General features: G+C 37.6%; 1 protein-coding gene across 1 annotated transcript; it reads right to left on the bottom strand.

The window, feature by feature from the left end:
• Positions 1-2,323: 2,323 nt before the first annotated feature.
• On the bottom strand, positions 2,324-4,063 carry LOC131008352 (uncharacterized). Its single transcript, XM_057935236.1, has 5 exons — positions 4,028-4,063; positions 3,131-3,354; positions 2,677-3,065; positions 2,507-2,592; positions 2,324-2,423 (listed from the first exon to the last, which is right to left on the bottom strand). Exons 1-5 carry the CDS (start codon positions 4,061-4,063, stop codon positions 2,370-2,372), a joined length of 789 nt encoding a protein of 262 aa, XP_057791219.1. The 3' UTR covers positions 2,324-2,369.
• Positions 4,064-14,593: the final 10,530 nt, after the last annotated feature.

Raw genomic sequence — 14,593 nt, 5'->3', positions numbered from 1 at the left:
TTTCAAAGTTAAGCAAAAACCACCCCAACGCCACAAAACCTTGAACTAACCAAATACCAAGAACTAACCGGATAGTTTGACCGCAGCATACCAAAATCTGAAAACTGTTGCCGGCGACTTGAAATCAAAAGCCATCCTCCAACTCCACAGTCTAGACTTGATTTCTGCAATCAACTTATCTTTGTTCCATGACTCCTGATTGAACTTGCAACCATTTCTTTGTTTCCACAGGCACCAAATAGTACAAATCCAAACACCAGTAAGAAAGGAGATATCCTCCTTCCTACCAAGATTTGTAAAAGCTAAGAAAAGACCTTTTGCCGAATGATGATTAACTGCCACTTTTCCAATCCAAATCAAAATCTCGTTCCAAATTTCCACCGCTTTTTGGTAATCAAAGAAAAGGTGTTCAATCGACTCTTGATTCAACTTACACAGGGTACACGGAGAGGGGTTTGTAGAGATCGATTTCTGGGTTCGATTTTGGGCGGCGTAGCAGAGGGAAGAAGAAGAGTGGTGGTCGGCGGCGATTCCGCCGAGGAGATTTGAGAGAGAAGATGAGAGAGAGTTGAGAGTTAAAACAATTTAAAACTTACACTAAACTCTTTAATCTAATTCTCCTAAATTCTCGTGCCCAAATGAAGTGTGCCTTCATTATTGGTACAAAGGGAGTAATTTACTATGTGCCACCGTGTTCCACCCTCAATTTATTATGATTTTTATTTTTATTTATTTTAACTTATTATATTTTACTATAATTTTAAGATAATTAATAAAGGTGCGCTCATCTAATTAGGATTTATAATTATTTTTTAATTTAATTTATTTATTTGAATTAATAACATACTTTAATAAATATTAGTTGAATATTTATGAATGGAAGAAGGGATTCGATATTATGATAAAATAAAGATAAAAAACACTCCCTCCGTCCCGCCGAGCTTGAGGCGTTTCTTTTCGGCACGGGATTTAAGAAACTTGTGTTTAGTTATTTAAGTATGTTTATAGGTTTGAGGTTAAGTCATTATCTATGTAATTAGTAATGTTCAATTATTTTTAATTAAAAAAATTTAATTTCGTAATCTGATTTTTTTTATTTAATGTATTTTTTAAAAACTTGAAATCATAAATTACAATAATCTTAAAAAAAATTCCTGCACACATTTTTATTCCTTTCTCCATATTTCAACCAGCTGCCAGATTTTGTTTTAAAAAAAACAAAAAAGAAAGAGGGAAAAATGTGAAAGAAAAGAAATACGACTCAAGCTCGGTGGGACAGAGGAAGTAAGAAATATGTAGTGGAATAATGTTCCAAAAAAATACACATTTTTATAGTCTATATCAAAATCATAAAAAAATGCAAACTCTTGAAAGTGAGGGAGTATTACTTTTTTACCTTCAAAAAAAGAGAGGAGTATTACTTTTTCTAACATTGGAAAGGATGGAATATATATTAATCTGTTCGGAGATATGATATGACTTGAGGCTTTTTGTTTTGTTTTTTCGAGGAAACTAGAATTTTGACAAATCATTCAAATCACTTGAGACAATATCAGATAACTATTTGGGAAAATTGGACCATCCCATTTCAGTTTTTATTTTTATTTTTATTTTTGAGTTATAACACACACAAAATCCACTCTCACTATTAAAATATTGCGCATACTCAATACTCCATATGTTGGGAATTTATTGAAAGTCTAAATATATGAATCTACCGACTTTGATAATATGTCTATGGAAAATACTCACCCATATAATATGTCTATGGAAAATACCCAAAGTACAATTGATGTTGATAGGTAGGCATTGAATTTTGCAAAAGTTCTTACACTTTTCTTACACAAGTACAATTGTGTAAGAAAATGTATAAGATAGGTAGTTAAAAATGGCTCAAAATCTGAGAAAATGACATTAATTGCTAACTCATGTCACTTTCATGTACTGTAGGTTTGAAAAATTTGATAAAATAGGCTATGTTTGTGTGTTATAAAATATCAATATGCAGGGAAAAAAAATTTCCTATTTATGTATATTGTGAATAGGGATGGCAACGGGCCGGATCTGGACCGGGTCTGGCCAATACCAGATCCAGATCCGTTTTCATATACCAGATCCAGATCCGGATCCAGATCCGCGGATCTGAAAATTTTGGATCCAGATCCAGATCCGTCAGATCCGCGGATCCACGGGTCCAGATCCATGGATCTAGTGTTTTCAAATTAAATTCAAAAATAAATTCACAATATCCATGAAAATAAATACATTTAATATCCATCATGAAAATCAAGTCATCAAAATATCAAACTAAACAAATCTCAATGCATGAGTCTACGATAACAAGTCTTCCCCAATCCAAATTACATTTCCTACGAATAAAAGTCATCATCCATGGCACAGCTACTTTCAACATCATCGACATCCTAAAAAAATGAAGAAAAAAATATTTAGAGCAAAACAAAATGATCTCAATAATAGAAGTTTAAAACATATGTAAATTAATTACCATATCAATAATATCAATTTGTTCTTCTCCATCTTCATCATAATCTTCATTAACTGTGGAACAAGCACTTGTGTCATCCAATTCACCTAAGCCAAAAAATGAAAATTATTATGAATAAGGAATATTGACAAATGAAATGTAAAGTAAGATAAAAATAAATAAAATATAACCTTTGACATCATCAATCATCCAATTTTGTAAACACATCAATGCCTCCACGGTTCGAGAGTGAAGTCGAGAACGATGAGCACTAACAACTCGCCCACCCGTGCTAAAAGCACTTTCCGAGGCCACTGAAGATACGGGAATAGCAAGAATATCCTTGGCAATTTTCTGCAAAGTAGGATACATTTGATCCCTTTTCCACCAATCAAGAACGTCAAAGGCATCATTCTCGGGTATAGGATCATCATCTAAGTAGTGTTCAACTTCACCCCTCACATGCACCTTTCTTTTCTTTGTTCTCTTGGCTTGAGCATAAGTATCCTCCTCATCGCCACACTCATCACCACCTACTTCTTTTCCTTTCCAAAGTTCATTATTTTTTTCACTTCTTTTCCTTTCCAAAGTTCATTATTTGCATGCTTAAGTAGATGAGAAGTTCCTGATGCACCATTGTAAGACAATATAGCCGTGCAGTAGTTGCATTTTGCTTTTTGAACACCATTCACCATTATTATCTTGAAATGATCCCAAGCTTTAGAAGTAAGTTTTTTGGCCGTTTTACCATCTTCTACTTTCACTTCCGTGGTCTCAACGGCTTTAGCCTTGGTGGAATCATCTTCAAGCACAATCACATTCACAAGTTGTTCAACAAACTCTTCTTCATTCAACTTATTTTCACTCTCCTACAAAAACAAAACAAATCATAAATCTCTAACTTCATAATCATAAAATATGTAAGCATATTCCTCTCTGATAACCTTACAAAATTCATCCAGTTAAACAAAAGTGGGAGATATTCACAATATTTTAAAGCAAACAGCAAAGTGAGAGAATCATTACGGTATATGTATTAAATTATTAATTATTTGTCTGCGGTTTTAGCAATGCAAGTTGCTTTTTACTATCTTATTTATTAGAACTATAGCTATATAGTGATTTGAATGATTAATTGCTTGTGGCCTAGAATTAAACAGAACCTGATTCTCCAGTTATGTCAGTTTAGCAACAAAGTGAGAGAATCATTGGAATTGAATGGAGTTGTAGCAGATCTTTTTCAGAACAAAAATTAACTAAGCAAAATGCTTCATTCTTGCTTTTTGTACTTGAATTGAATATAAAGCTGAAGAGATTGTAATATTTGTGAAAACTTTATGGTGTATGAAACTAACAAAGTATCCGTTGCAAGTTTTCTAACAGGGGAAGAAAATATACGTATAGAACTATAGAAGACAAATTATTCTAGGCTACTAAACAAGAATATATGAGATATCCAGTTAAACAAAAGCAAACAGCAAACTCATGCTCAAATCAGAATATAATTTTCGAATATAAACATGCTCAAAATCAAAATCTAACCTTTGATTTAGAGCATCCTGTGGTAGACAAACTCATGGCTGAACGACGGCGGCGGTGGAGTGCGGCCAGCCGGACTGAAGTGACAGAGGCGACGACGGCGGTGGAGTGCGGCGAGCCGAACTGGAACGACGGCGGGCGATGGAGTGCGGCGAGCCGAACTGGAACTGGAGGCTGCACTGCCGCTGCTGCTGGCGGGCGAGCGAGAGCGACGTGACGGCGGCCGATGGAGGGAGAGAAGCAGGGAGCGAGGCAGGGACGGCGAGCGAAGCAGGGAGGGCGAGCGAAGCAGAGATCGGCGATGATGGAGGTGAGGCACGCCGACTCCAGCAGGATCCTCGCTGCAGTGCCCTCGTTGTTTTCGGCGATGGAGGTGAGATGGGGCGATGGAGGTGAGATGGGAGATGGGAGTGAGTCGCTAGGGATGGCAGAGATGGAGGTGGTGCGGCGGGGGAGTGAGAAACCGAGAGAAAGATGAGAATCAGGATTCAGGAGATAGAATTAGGTTTTCAAAAGTTAATTCTATTTTTTTTATTTTTTAATATATCTAATATTATTAATAAAATAAATATAAAAAATAAATAATATATTTTTAATTAAATCGGATCCACGGGTCGGATCTGGGTCGGATCCGGATCTCAAATGTCAAGATCCAGATCCAGATCCGTTTTTGAAAATGAGATCCAGATCCGGATCCAGATCCGCGGATCCAAAAAATTGAGATCCAGATCCGTCAAATCGGATCTGGATCCACGGATCTGGACCGGGTCCAGGATCCACTGCCATCCCTAATTGTGAACAAAAAATATTCTAAAGCCAAAGGAGTAACAAGCCTCCCATAAACCCTAGCCGCATGCATAAGCCGCGGGGCAATTTTCACGCGCGGCTTTTGCAGGCGGCTAGGGTTTATGGGAGGCTTGTTACTCTGTTGCCTTTGTAATTTTTTTTTGTTCACAATATACATAAATTTGAATTTTTTAGAATTTGTATTAATGTTTTATAACCCACAAACGTGCCCTCATTTGGTATTTTTTTTTATATATATATATTTTCTAAAAAAATACATATGAGTGACCCAAAATGATGATATTTATATAAAGAATTAAATAGATATAACCGAAAATATATATATAAAAAAAATACGAAATTAGGGCACGTTTGTGGGTTATAAAACATTAATACAAATGTTAAAAAATTCAAATTTAGGTATATTGTGAACAAAAAAATATTCTAAAGTCAACGGAGTAACAAGCCTCCCATAAATCCTAGCCTCCTTCAAAAGCCGCGCATGAAAATACCCTGAGGCTTATGCAGGCGGCTAAGGTTTATGGGAGGCTTGTTACTCCATTGGCTTTAGAATATTGTTTTGTTCACAATATACCTAAATTTGAATTTTTTATCCTTTGTATTAATGTTTTATAACCCACAAACGTGCCCTCATTTCGTGTTTATATATATATATATATATATATATATATATATATATATTCTGAAAAAATACATATGAAAGACCCAAAATGATGATATTTATATAAATAATTAAAATGACCCAAAATAATTGACGGATATATATACTGGAAATAATTCACAACAAATAAACAAGAGGAATCCACATTGATTTGTAGTAATCCACATTGGAAACCAAAAAAAGATAAATCCACGCCTTTTGAGATAGATTGGACGGCTCATGCTCACGGGTTTTGCAAACAAGAATTTGACCCAATGAGTACAAGAGGAATTCACGGGTTTTCAAAGAAGAATCTTACGCCCACTCACTCATTCAAAGTTTATTTTAGGTTAAATATACCCAAGCCGCCCCACTCATTCAAACCAAAGCCGCCCCTTTGCAAATTTTTTGCTCCTTCAAGAATTCATTCGCGGGTTCAAGAATTTCCGGCTTCAAGGCATACTCCATGGCTTCCTCCTCAAACCAAGTAAGCATCGAATCTCCTTGAGCATATTTTATGTATTTTAAGCATGTTTATTCGTATAAATTGAGCTTCTTCTTTTTTTGAGGCGATGATTTACTGTTGAAGCATGTTTGTTTAGAACCGTGGCTTTATTTTACTTTCTTTGATTTTTTTAGTTTGGTGGATTTGATTTTTGTGAATAGGGATATTACTTTGGTGGATTTATTTAGTGTATACAGACAATTCTCGTAATTAGCTAATGAAGCTTTATATTAGTTTGGTGGATTTATTAGTTTAGGTCCTTTTATATGTTAATTACGCATAAAATAATAACGTTTTTTAGGTTTTTCAAAATTATAAAATTAAATACATATTACTGAAATTTAAAGAATTCAATTTAACCAACAAGCCTCCCATAATTATGCTTTTTACGCACAAGCCTCGCACTGGAGAAATGCCGGCGGCTTGTGCCCTAAAAAAATAATTATGGGAGGCTTGTTGGTTATTTAGGATTTTGTAAATTTTTAATTATTTTTAGCGTGCTTTAAAATATCATAATGAATTATTTTGTATTTATTTGAGGTTTTTCAGAATTCATAACATTTATTAAATATTTTAGGTTAGTTATTATGAAATTATTAATATAGTATGTGTGTTTGGTTAATAATTTGAGCAATTTTTGGCTTTGGAATAGGAGATTATCTCTTATTGGAGGCCCGAGACAATCAATCGTCCTAATACATCAATTAGTACGTACTACAAGACCAAGTACCTGAAGAGCATAGTGTTGAAACTAAATGACATTGGGGATGATGTACTGGAGAACACATTCCGACAGGGTTGCTTTGGTCACTTTTTGGATTGGGCCCCGGGCCCCAAGTGCAACACGGCATTGCATCATGTTGTCTCTCATCAGATTAAGATAAAAGGCGACGGCAGCGAGGATGAAACCATCTGGTTCTACATCAATAGGAGGAGGGTTTGCTTGTCACCGGGAGATTTTGCCCTCATCACAGGATTGTCGTTCGGGGCGTCGCATTTTGATCCTGAGGCAAAGCACGATTTGAGGAAGGCACAGACTTTCAGACAATTTTGCAACGGGCAACATATGTCAGTCGGGGCGTTGCATGATAAATTTATGGCCCAACAGGTGAACGACCCCGACGGCGGGATATACCTCCGTGTGGCACATTTGTTGGTGCTACACATATTCATTTTGGGAGTGGACTTGCCACGACCCGTTGAGCCCTGGACTTGGTCTTTACTGGATGACTTGCAGGCGTTTTCCACATTTCCTTGGGGAGGGTACACGTATAAGGCCCTGAATTACTGGATGAAAAATATTACCGCAGATATTCCTGAGAAAACAGGGAAGTACAACTTCTACGGTCCTTCTTGGGTCCTATTTGTTTGGGCTCTTGAAGTTATCCCCGACTTGGCCACAACCGTGGCTATATGTAATGCAGGGAGATACCCTAGATGCCGGAAGTGGAAGTTCTTGAAGTCCAGCAAATATGATTTACAGCCCTTATTTGAAATAGAGGTAATAATTTACGTGTTTATTTGTTAAGATACTGGATTGTATGAATATTAATCTTCAACTACATATTTTTTTATTGTAGGGTCGAGAGTGTTACGAGATGAGCCCCGATGAGTACGAGGCTATGGCGCCTTACTGGCTATCGGTGTCAAGCGGCGGTGATATAGGCGTCCGATTTCCAGGTCCGGAGGCATTCGGCCCCAGGCACTCTCGGGAGCGCCACAGTGGTGGGGACCAGAGCCAGGATTTTGTTCAGCCTGATGCACGACGTCGTCGTTCGAGGTAAGATACTGGAAAACGCCCGAGACCACAGGTGGTGGAGTCCTCATCGAGCAGTAGCCATCAGGATCAGAGTGGCAGCGGCGATCGTCCCGTGACTTCTGGTCGGAGGTCCCACAGGGACTCGAGGCCCAAGCACGAATGAGAGAGTAGCACTGCTGAGCATTGTCGATGCTCGCATAGCACTGACGTTCATGTGCCCAGACCTCCTCCACGATATCACTCAGAGAGGATACGTGAGCCCGTCCAGCGACGCGTGCATCATCAAAGGCCCCATCGCGTCATAACTCTCCTGTACGGGACACGGAACATCCTACCGGTGATGATGTGCACACCCCACCTGGGCAGCATGATGCTTTTGGTGGCCCGACTAATTTTGGGGATATCCATACTCCATACATGGGCGGCCAACAGTGGCAGTTGGCGCCATTGGGTGAGTCGAGTTCTTATGGAGGGCCACGCTACTCGTATCATGAACAGGGCACCAGCTCATCATACCAGACTAAGCAGGCTCGTCATTCGGAGCCGGATCTGAGAGATGCCAGATATTCATCAGCAGAAATCCACCATTATTGGCAGAACTTGATGCCGGTAAGTTGTCTTTGCATTAATTAACTTATCAGTAAACTTTCGTTTCCACTGTTTAACTTGTGATTTTTAATTTGAAATATAGGTGGTTCCATTCCCCTCAGTATCTGTCCACCTGAGGTTCCACCACTGCGTAGAAGCCTCCGTGAACGGCAGCCTTTGGCTGCACTTCGTTCACCGTACGTACATAGCGTCGAGCCCAAACCCGTCGACCAACAGTATGTTGACGCATTTGAGTGTATGATGAATGCAGGCAAAAGGCGCTACAAGACGGTGATGGGGGCAGAGAGTCAGCACAAACTCTCCTTTGAGTTTTGGTCCAGGAAGCAAAACCCGACGGTTGACCTCAAGACCGAGGTTGGTTATTTACTGAAGTAGTTTTTACATTTAATCAATTTTTTTTACTTAATACTAATATTAAAAAATATGTGCAGGTTGTTGATATGTACATGATGACGTTGAGGCATAGGTTGATCATCAGATCATCGTCACATAAATCCTCAGAAGCATCGAAATATGTGCCCGACTCGTTCGCAGGATCGTATTCTTCATCATCTCTGTCAGAATCGTCATCAGGCTCTTTAGCTTCGTCGTCAGGATATTCATCTGTCTGCAACTGGTTGAATCTCCTGCACATTTCATTAAGGCTTTCCGTTTGATTCCATGCGGATTCGTCCAACGGTTGCCCATCCCATGAAAAGTATTGTGTTGGAGGCGAGCTCTGGCGACCATGATATGACGTCTCATATTGACTTGATTGTGCTTCATATTCGTGTCCCGAAGGATGGGCAAAATCAAAAGAAGGAATGTACGCTTCTTCAATCGAACCGTTTATGTGCTCAACGTACACCATGGGATATTCGGCAGTTTCCAACAAGCGTTCCACATCATCGTCGGTGGTCAAGCCACATTTCGTCTCTCGGCCAAATCGATTGGTCGCCAAATAATACAATTTGTAGTTCGGGCTCATCGAATGCGTCATCATAATATTGTTGATGATGTACATCAGGCTTGCAATAGTTTCGTTGACGAGGGGAAGAACCTACGTATCCCCGCCAACATAGATATACCATCGACGGCTCCATTGTATCTCACATATACGTATCTCACGAATTCTATCTATAAAATCACATAAAATATAGTATTAAAATATACCTAACAACCTACACACATCACAATAAGCACGAAAACGAAACAAGCCTCCCAAACATCACTACTCGGTGGCACTAGCTTCTGACCTTGTGTGGTCGGCGGCTAGTGTCGCCGGCTAATGAGTTTTGGGAGGCTTGTTTCGTTTTCGTGTTAAGTACGTTCTATTAAGCTAGAAACAAGTTTAATATCTTCATAAAACACTTTTGTTATTAAAATAATAACTTATTTCATAAATTTAATGTAAAAATAACGATACATATGTTATAAAATATCAATACGAAGAAAAAAAAATATTTATGTATATTGTGAACAAAAAAAAATTACAAAGGCAACAGAGTAACAAGCCTCCCATAAACCCTAGCCTCCTGCAAAAGCCGCGCGTGAAAATAACCCGCGGCTTATGCAGGAGGCTAGGGTTTATGGGAGGCTTGTTACTCCTTTGGCTTTAGAATATTTTTTTTTCACAATATACATAAATAGGAAGAATATGAGATAATCACCATGAATATAATGTAAAACATGCTCTTTTCATTAAAACCAACATACAATCAAACATGAAAACGATAATTTATACGAAGAATATGAGATAATCACCTTTTGAGGCAGAAATTCAACACAAATTGCACCACCTCTCCCAAAAAACCACTTCTCAAATCTTTAGGGATCTATTCTTCAATTTCTTCTCTAAACTCACGAAAATCTATGAGTATTTGAATTTGTGCTTTGTCATTCACACATGCAGCCTTTATAAGGACTAATATTAGATTCCTTAGTACAAATTGACGTGAAATGTATTGTTCATTTAGTACAATTTAACCTATTATTTCATGTGCAATGGAATGCATGCATAAAGTGAGCATTAAAGCCTCACTACCATCCAACCTTTTGCAGAGTCACCTTCTCTTTATTTCATGTCAGCATGTATTTTTTTTCTGAAAAATTAACAAAAAAATACAAATACAAAATAAGGATACGTATGTTACGTTGAAACATTCATGACAATGCGAAAAATTACAAAATAATATATATTGTGAAACTAAAAAATATTTCCTACCTAGAAGACCAACAAGCCTCCTAAAAATCGTTCGCCGGAATCACTAGCCTCCGGTGAATTTACACGAGGCTAGTGACGCCGGCTAATAGTTTTTGGGAGGCTTATTACATTTTTAGCTAGATAACATTATATTGGTTCAGAATATATGAGGTTGGATATTTTTAATTGATAATTTCCTATTATTTTAAGTGCAATTCTATAATTTTATGTGCAATCAAATCATAGATAAAGTGAATATTATTACCCCCACTATAATACAAATTTTGGCAGATTCACTCTCTCTCATGTTTCACATCTATGTGTACTTTTTGTACTATAAAAAAAATGAAACTTAAAATTTATAAAAATAACGATACATATGTTATAAAATATCAATACGAAGGCAAAAAAAATAATATTTATGTATATTGTGAACAAAAAAATTTTACAAAGGCAACAGAGTAACAAGCCTCCCATAAACCCTAGCCGCCTGCAAAAGTCGCGCGTGAAAATACCCCGTGGCTTATGCAGGCGGCTAGGGTTTATGGGAGGCTTGTTACTCCTTTGGCTTTAGAATATTTTTTGTTCACAATATACATAAATAGGAAAAAAAAAATCCTGCGTATTGATATTTTATAACGCACAAACGTAGCTTATTTTATCAATTTTTTCAAACCTACAGTACATGAAAGTGACGTGAGTTAGCAATTAATGTCATTTTCTCAGATTTTGAACCATTTTTAACTACCTGTCTTACACATTTTCTTACACAATTGTACTTGTGTAAGAAAAGTGTAAGAACTTTTGCAAAATTCAATGCCTACCTATCAACATCAATTGTACTTTGGGTATTTTCCATAGACATATTATCAAAGTGGGTACTTTAAAATTCCACTCTTATTGAAATATCCTAATCCTTGTTTTGATGATACCAAAATCCATAGGCCTTAATTGTAATAGACTAGAACTGTTCGAACTCAAGTGTTAGAGTTCTTTTCTAGTTTAGTTTGCTGTTCTGAAGACTGAAAATTGAAGGACGAAGGACTGAAGACTGGAGTTACCAACTGAAGTATCAGTTGAAGAATCAGTCCGGAACTGATTACTTAATGCGTGCCACGTGGATTCAGCGGACTGATACTAAAGTGAAGTATCAGTTAAACATTCTTCCTCGGACTGAACCTCCGACGTTCAAAGGAAGCCACGTACTCCAAAAGTACAGCCGCATTAAATGCAGAGATCTCAGGATCGTCCCTCTCTGCAGAGGTGATCACTAATTTCTTAGCAACAAAAACTGCAACTAACACAGGCAATTGTAGCAAATAATAAGCAATCGAGTATCGTATCCACAGAGACTGTAAAATCGAAATTACTTTAGCTATTCACTAAACAGACACTCACGGTAGACAGGCGAAGCAAATAAGACGGTGAATCAAATACTAAATTTAATAAAATAAAATCTAAACAGCAGAAAAACAATGATAAATAAATCAAATTAATATTAAAAGACTCTGACCCTAGGGATGTACTTTTAGTAATTAACTACATGCATTTAATCTATTGATTCAATTACCAATTTAATCCAACCCTGATGAGAGATCACAGAACTATTCACAAGCTTCTCTAACGAACACCTATGAAAGTAGATTAATTTACCCCCCTTCACATTCAAGACTCCAATGAATAAATTAACTCCCAAGCGTACACAAAGAATAGCTCCATATAGTTTCACCTATCCCATTCAAGTGTCAAGGCTACTACTATAACATGCATTCCTGAATCGGCTGAACAATTATCGCATTCAAGTCTTCAAATCAAACAACTAGACATGTAAATTATTGGCCAAATAATTCACAAGAAATTAAGCACCAGGAATCATGAATCACAAGTTGGAGGGCAAATTGATATCAATAAATCATACACACATAATTAATCAGCTATGTACAAACCCTAGGTTCAGATAAAAGAACTAGCCAGACATACTAAAAATAAAACAAAAGCATAATAAAGAAGCAAGCAATAATAAAAACTAAATTATATAAAAACTGAATGAAAAATCTTGAATCTTCAATCCATATAGAAATCCAATCCAAGCTGTAAAAAAACTGGAAAATAATAATAATCTAAAGCTATGAAACTGAGAAAAATAAAAGTTGGGAACCCCAGATAGGTCAAAAGAAGACCTATTTATAGTATCAGGGTAAAATACAATGTTTGGAACCCAGAAGAACTCTAAAAATCGGAAAATCTCGCAAACCTGCCAAACTCGGCGGTCGCCGAGTTGACCGCCGTTTTTGTGCTGAAAAAATACCAAAATCGGCGCCCGCCGAATTTAGAACTCGTAGTGCAAAACTGAAACAGAGATTTCGGCGACCAACTCGGCGGTCGCCGTTTAGGTCGCCGAATTTCTTCTTTAAAATGCCCATTTTCGGCGATCGCCGTTTAGGTCGCCGAAGTTTGACTGCTGCGCGCGACATTTTTGTTTCGGCCATAACTTTCTCGTCCGAACTCCGATTTATGATCCGTTTGTGCTCACGAACTCATATCGAGACGATCTACAACTTCTATTTCAGAACATTGTTCCAAATTCGAACTCAATAAATCTGAAAATTCCTTCAAAGTTCGAGTAAGAATCATGTTTCACAAGATAAAGCAAATTAAGCACAAAACAATCATCCAACACTCAATTTCCTATAAAATTAACATCATATGAACATTAAAAACCATGGAAATATGAGTGTTATCAAGAGGTCATTCCTATTTGGTGGCTACTTTATCAGAGATGTCAAATCTTCTGCTCTTCAACATAGCCGTTCTCACCAAACAAGGAACCTCGAAGATTGAAGCCTCAGCCCAAATTCAAAAAGCTCTCCAACGAAAGAAATCTTGAAGACGTTCTCCGCCAACGGATCTATTCAAGACCTCTCCTATAAATAGCGCTCGAGGATCACTTCAATCTTCACCGATTCAACAACTCAAGCTGAAGCTCTGCCAAAATTGCGACTCAGCCCAAAGCTTAACCTCTCCAAAGCTTGAATCGAAGAAGAAAATACCAAAGCCAAAAATTAGTAACTGCTGATTATATACTTTCTCTTAGACCTTAGGCAAACCTCTGTTTACCCAGAGCCTAGGTCAAAACTAACTCCAAAGAACTTGTTCTTTGAAGTTTAGTTGGCAAGATTTCAAATCTCCCTTCGAGATACAAAATCGAGTGTTTGAGTTGAATAGGATTTCAGGAAGGTACTCTGACTCCGTGAGATCCTAGTGCAGGTTCGTGCTAGGAGTTGAAAATCCAGCGCGAGTGAAGTGTTGGTACTGAAGATTGGATCTTCAGTTGTTTCGGTTGTGTGCACCCGGCTAAGCACACAGATAGGTTTGCAGTGCACCAGTAAAAGCACTTGCGGAGTAAAGTTGTTGGTCTGATCAACCGACCGTGAATGTAGGAAGTGTTTTTCGAACCACGTAAAAATCTCTGTGCCATTTACAGCTTTCAGTTTTACATTCTTACTTGTGCTCTTTCAATTGATAAACTGAATACTGATTAAATGCATAGAGAAACCTAAGACTAACAACGTGCTCAACAAAGGCTATTTCGAAACAAAGTTATTTCCGCTGCGTATGGTATCAGTCTGACTGATCCATCCTCTGATAGTCAGGAAGACTTGTAAGATCTCTGTTTTAGCAAACTCGACTGAAGCCTTAACTTGCATCAATTAAGTTCCAGTGACTTAAGTGATAACTCTTTACTGTAGAGTATTTCAGTATCAGTCGTCAACCCTGTTTGGTCAAAACTCTTTTCAGTTAACAGGCGTCTAAGTTTGCGTGTAAAGTTTCGTTTTGATCTCTATCTTGAGATCCCTCTGATTTTTCAAAGAAAAATAGCCTATAGGTGTATTCCCCCCCCCCCATACACCTATTCGAGACCCTCCGGACCTAACACCATATATAACGAAGATTTTTAAAATTTATTATGTATAAGCAGGGATGTTAGTCAGACCAATTTATCGAATTTCGAGCTAATCCTATTGAATTACGGATTATTCGGGTGCAAGTTAATCTGGTTGAAAAAA

Source organism: Salvia miltiorrhiza, chromosome 2 (assembly GCF_028751815.1).
Source record: "Salvia miltiorrhiza cultivar Shanhuang (shh) chromosome 2, IMPLAD_Smil_shh, whole genome shotgun sequence".
Lineage (NCBI taxonomy): Eukaryota > Viridiplantae > Streptophyta > Magnoliopsida > Lamiales > Lamiaceae > Salvia > Salvia miltiorrhiza.
This window is presented reverse-complemented; position numbering and strand designations above follow the sequence as displayed.

Coding starts and splice junctions, on each gene's coding strand:
- LOC131008352 (XM_057935236.1), bottom strand. CDS start 4,063: ATGAGTTTGTCTACCACAGGATGCTCTAAATCAAAG. Junction 3,355..4,027: donor CAGGATGCTCTAAATCAAAG/GTTAGATTTTGA, acceptor TTGTTTTTGTAG/GAGAGTGAAAATAAGTTGAA. Junction 3,066..3,130: donor AACTACTGCACGGCTATATT/GTCTTACAATGG, acceptor AACTTTGGAAAG/GAAAAGAAGTGAAAAAAATA.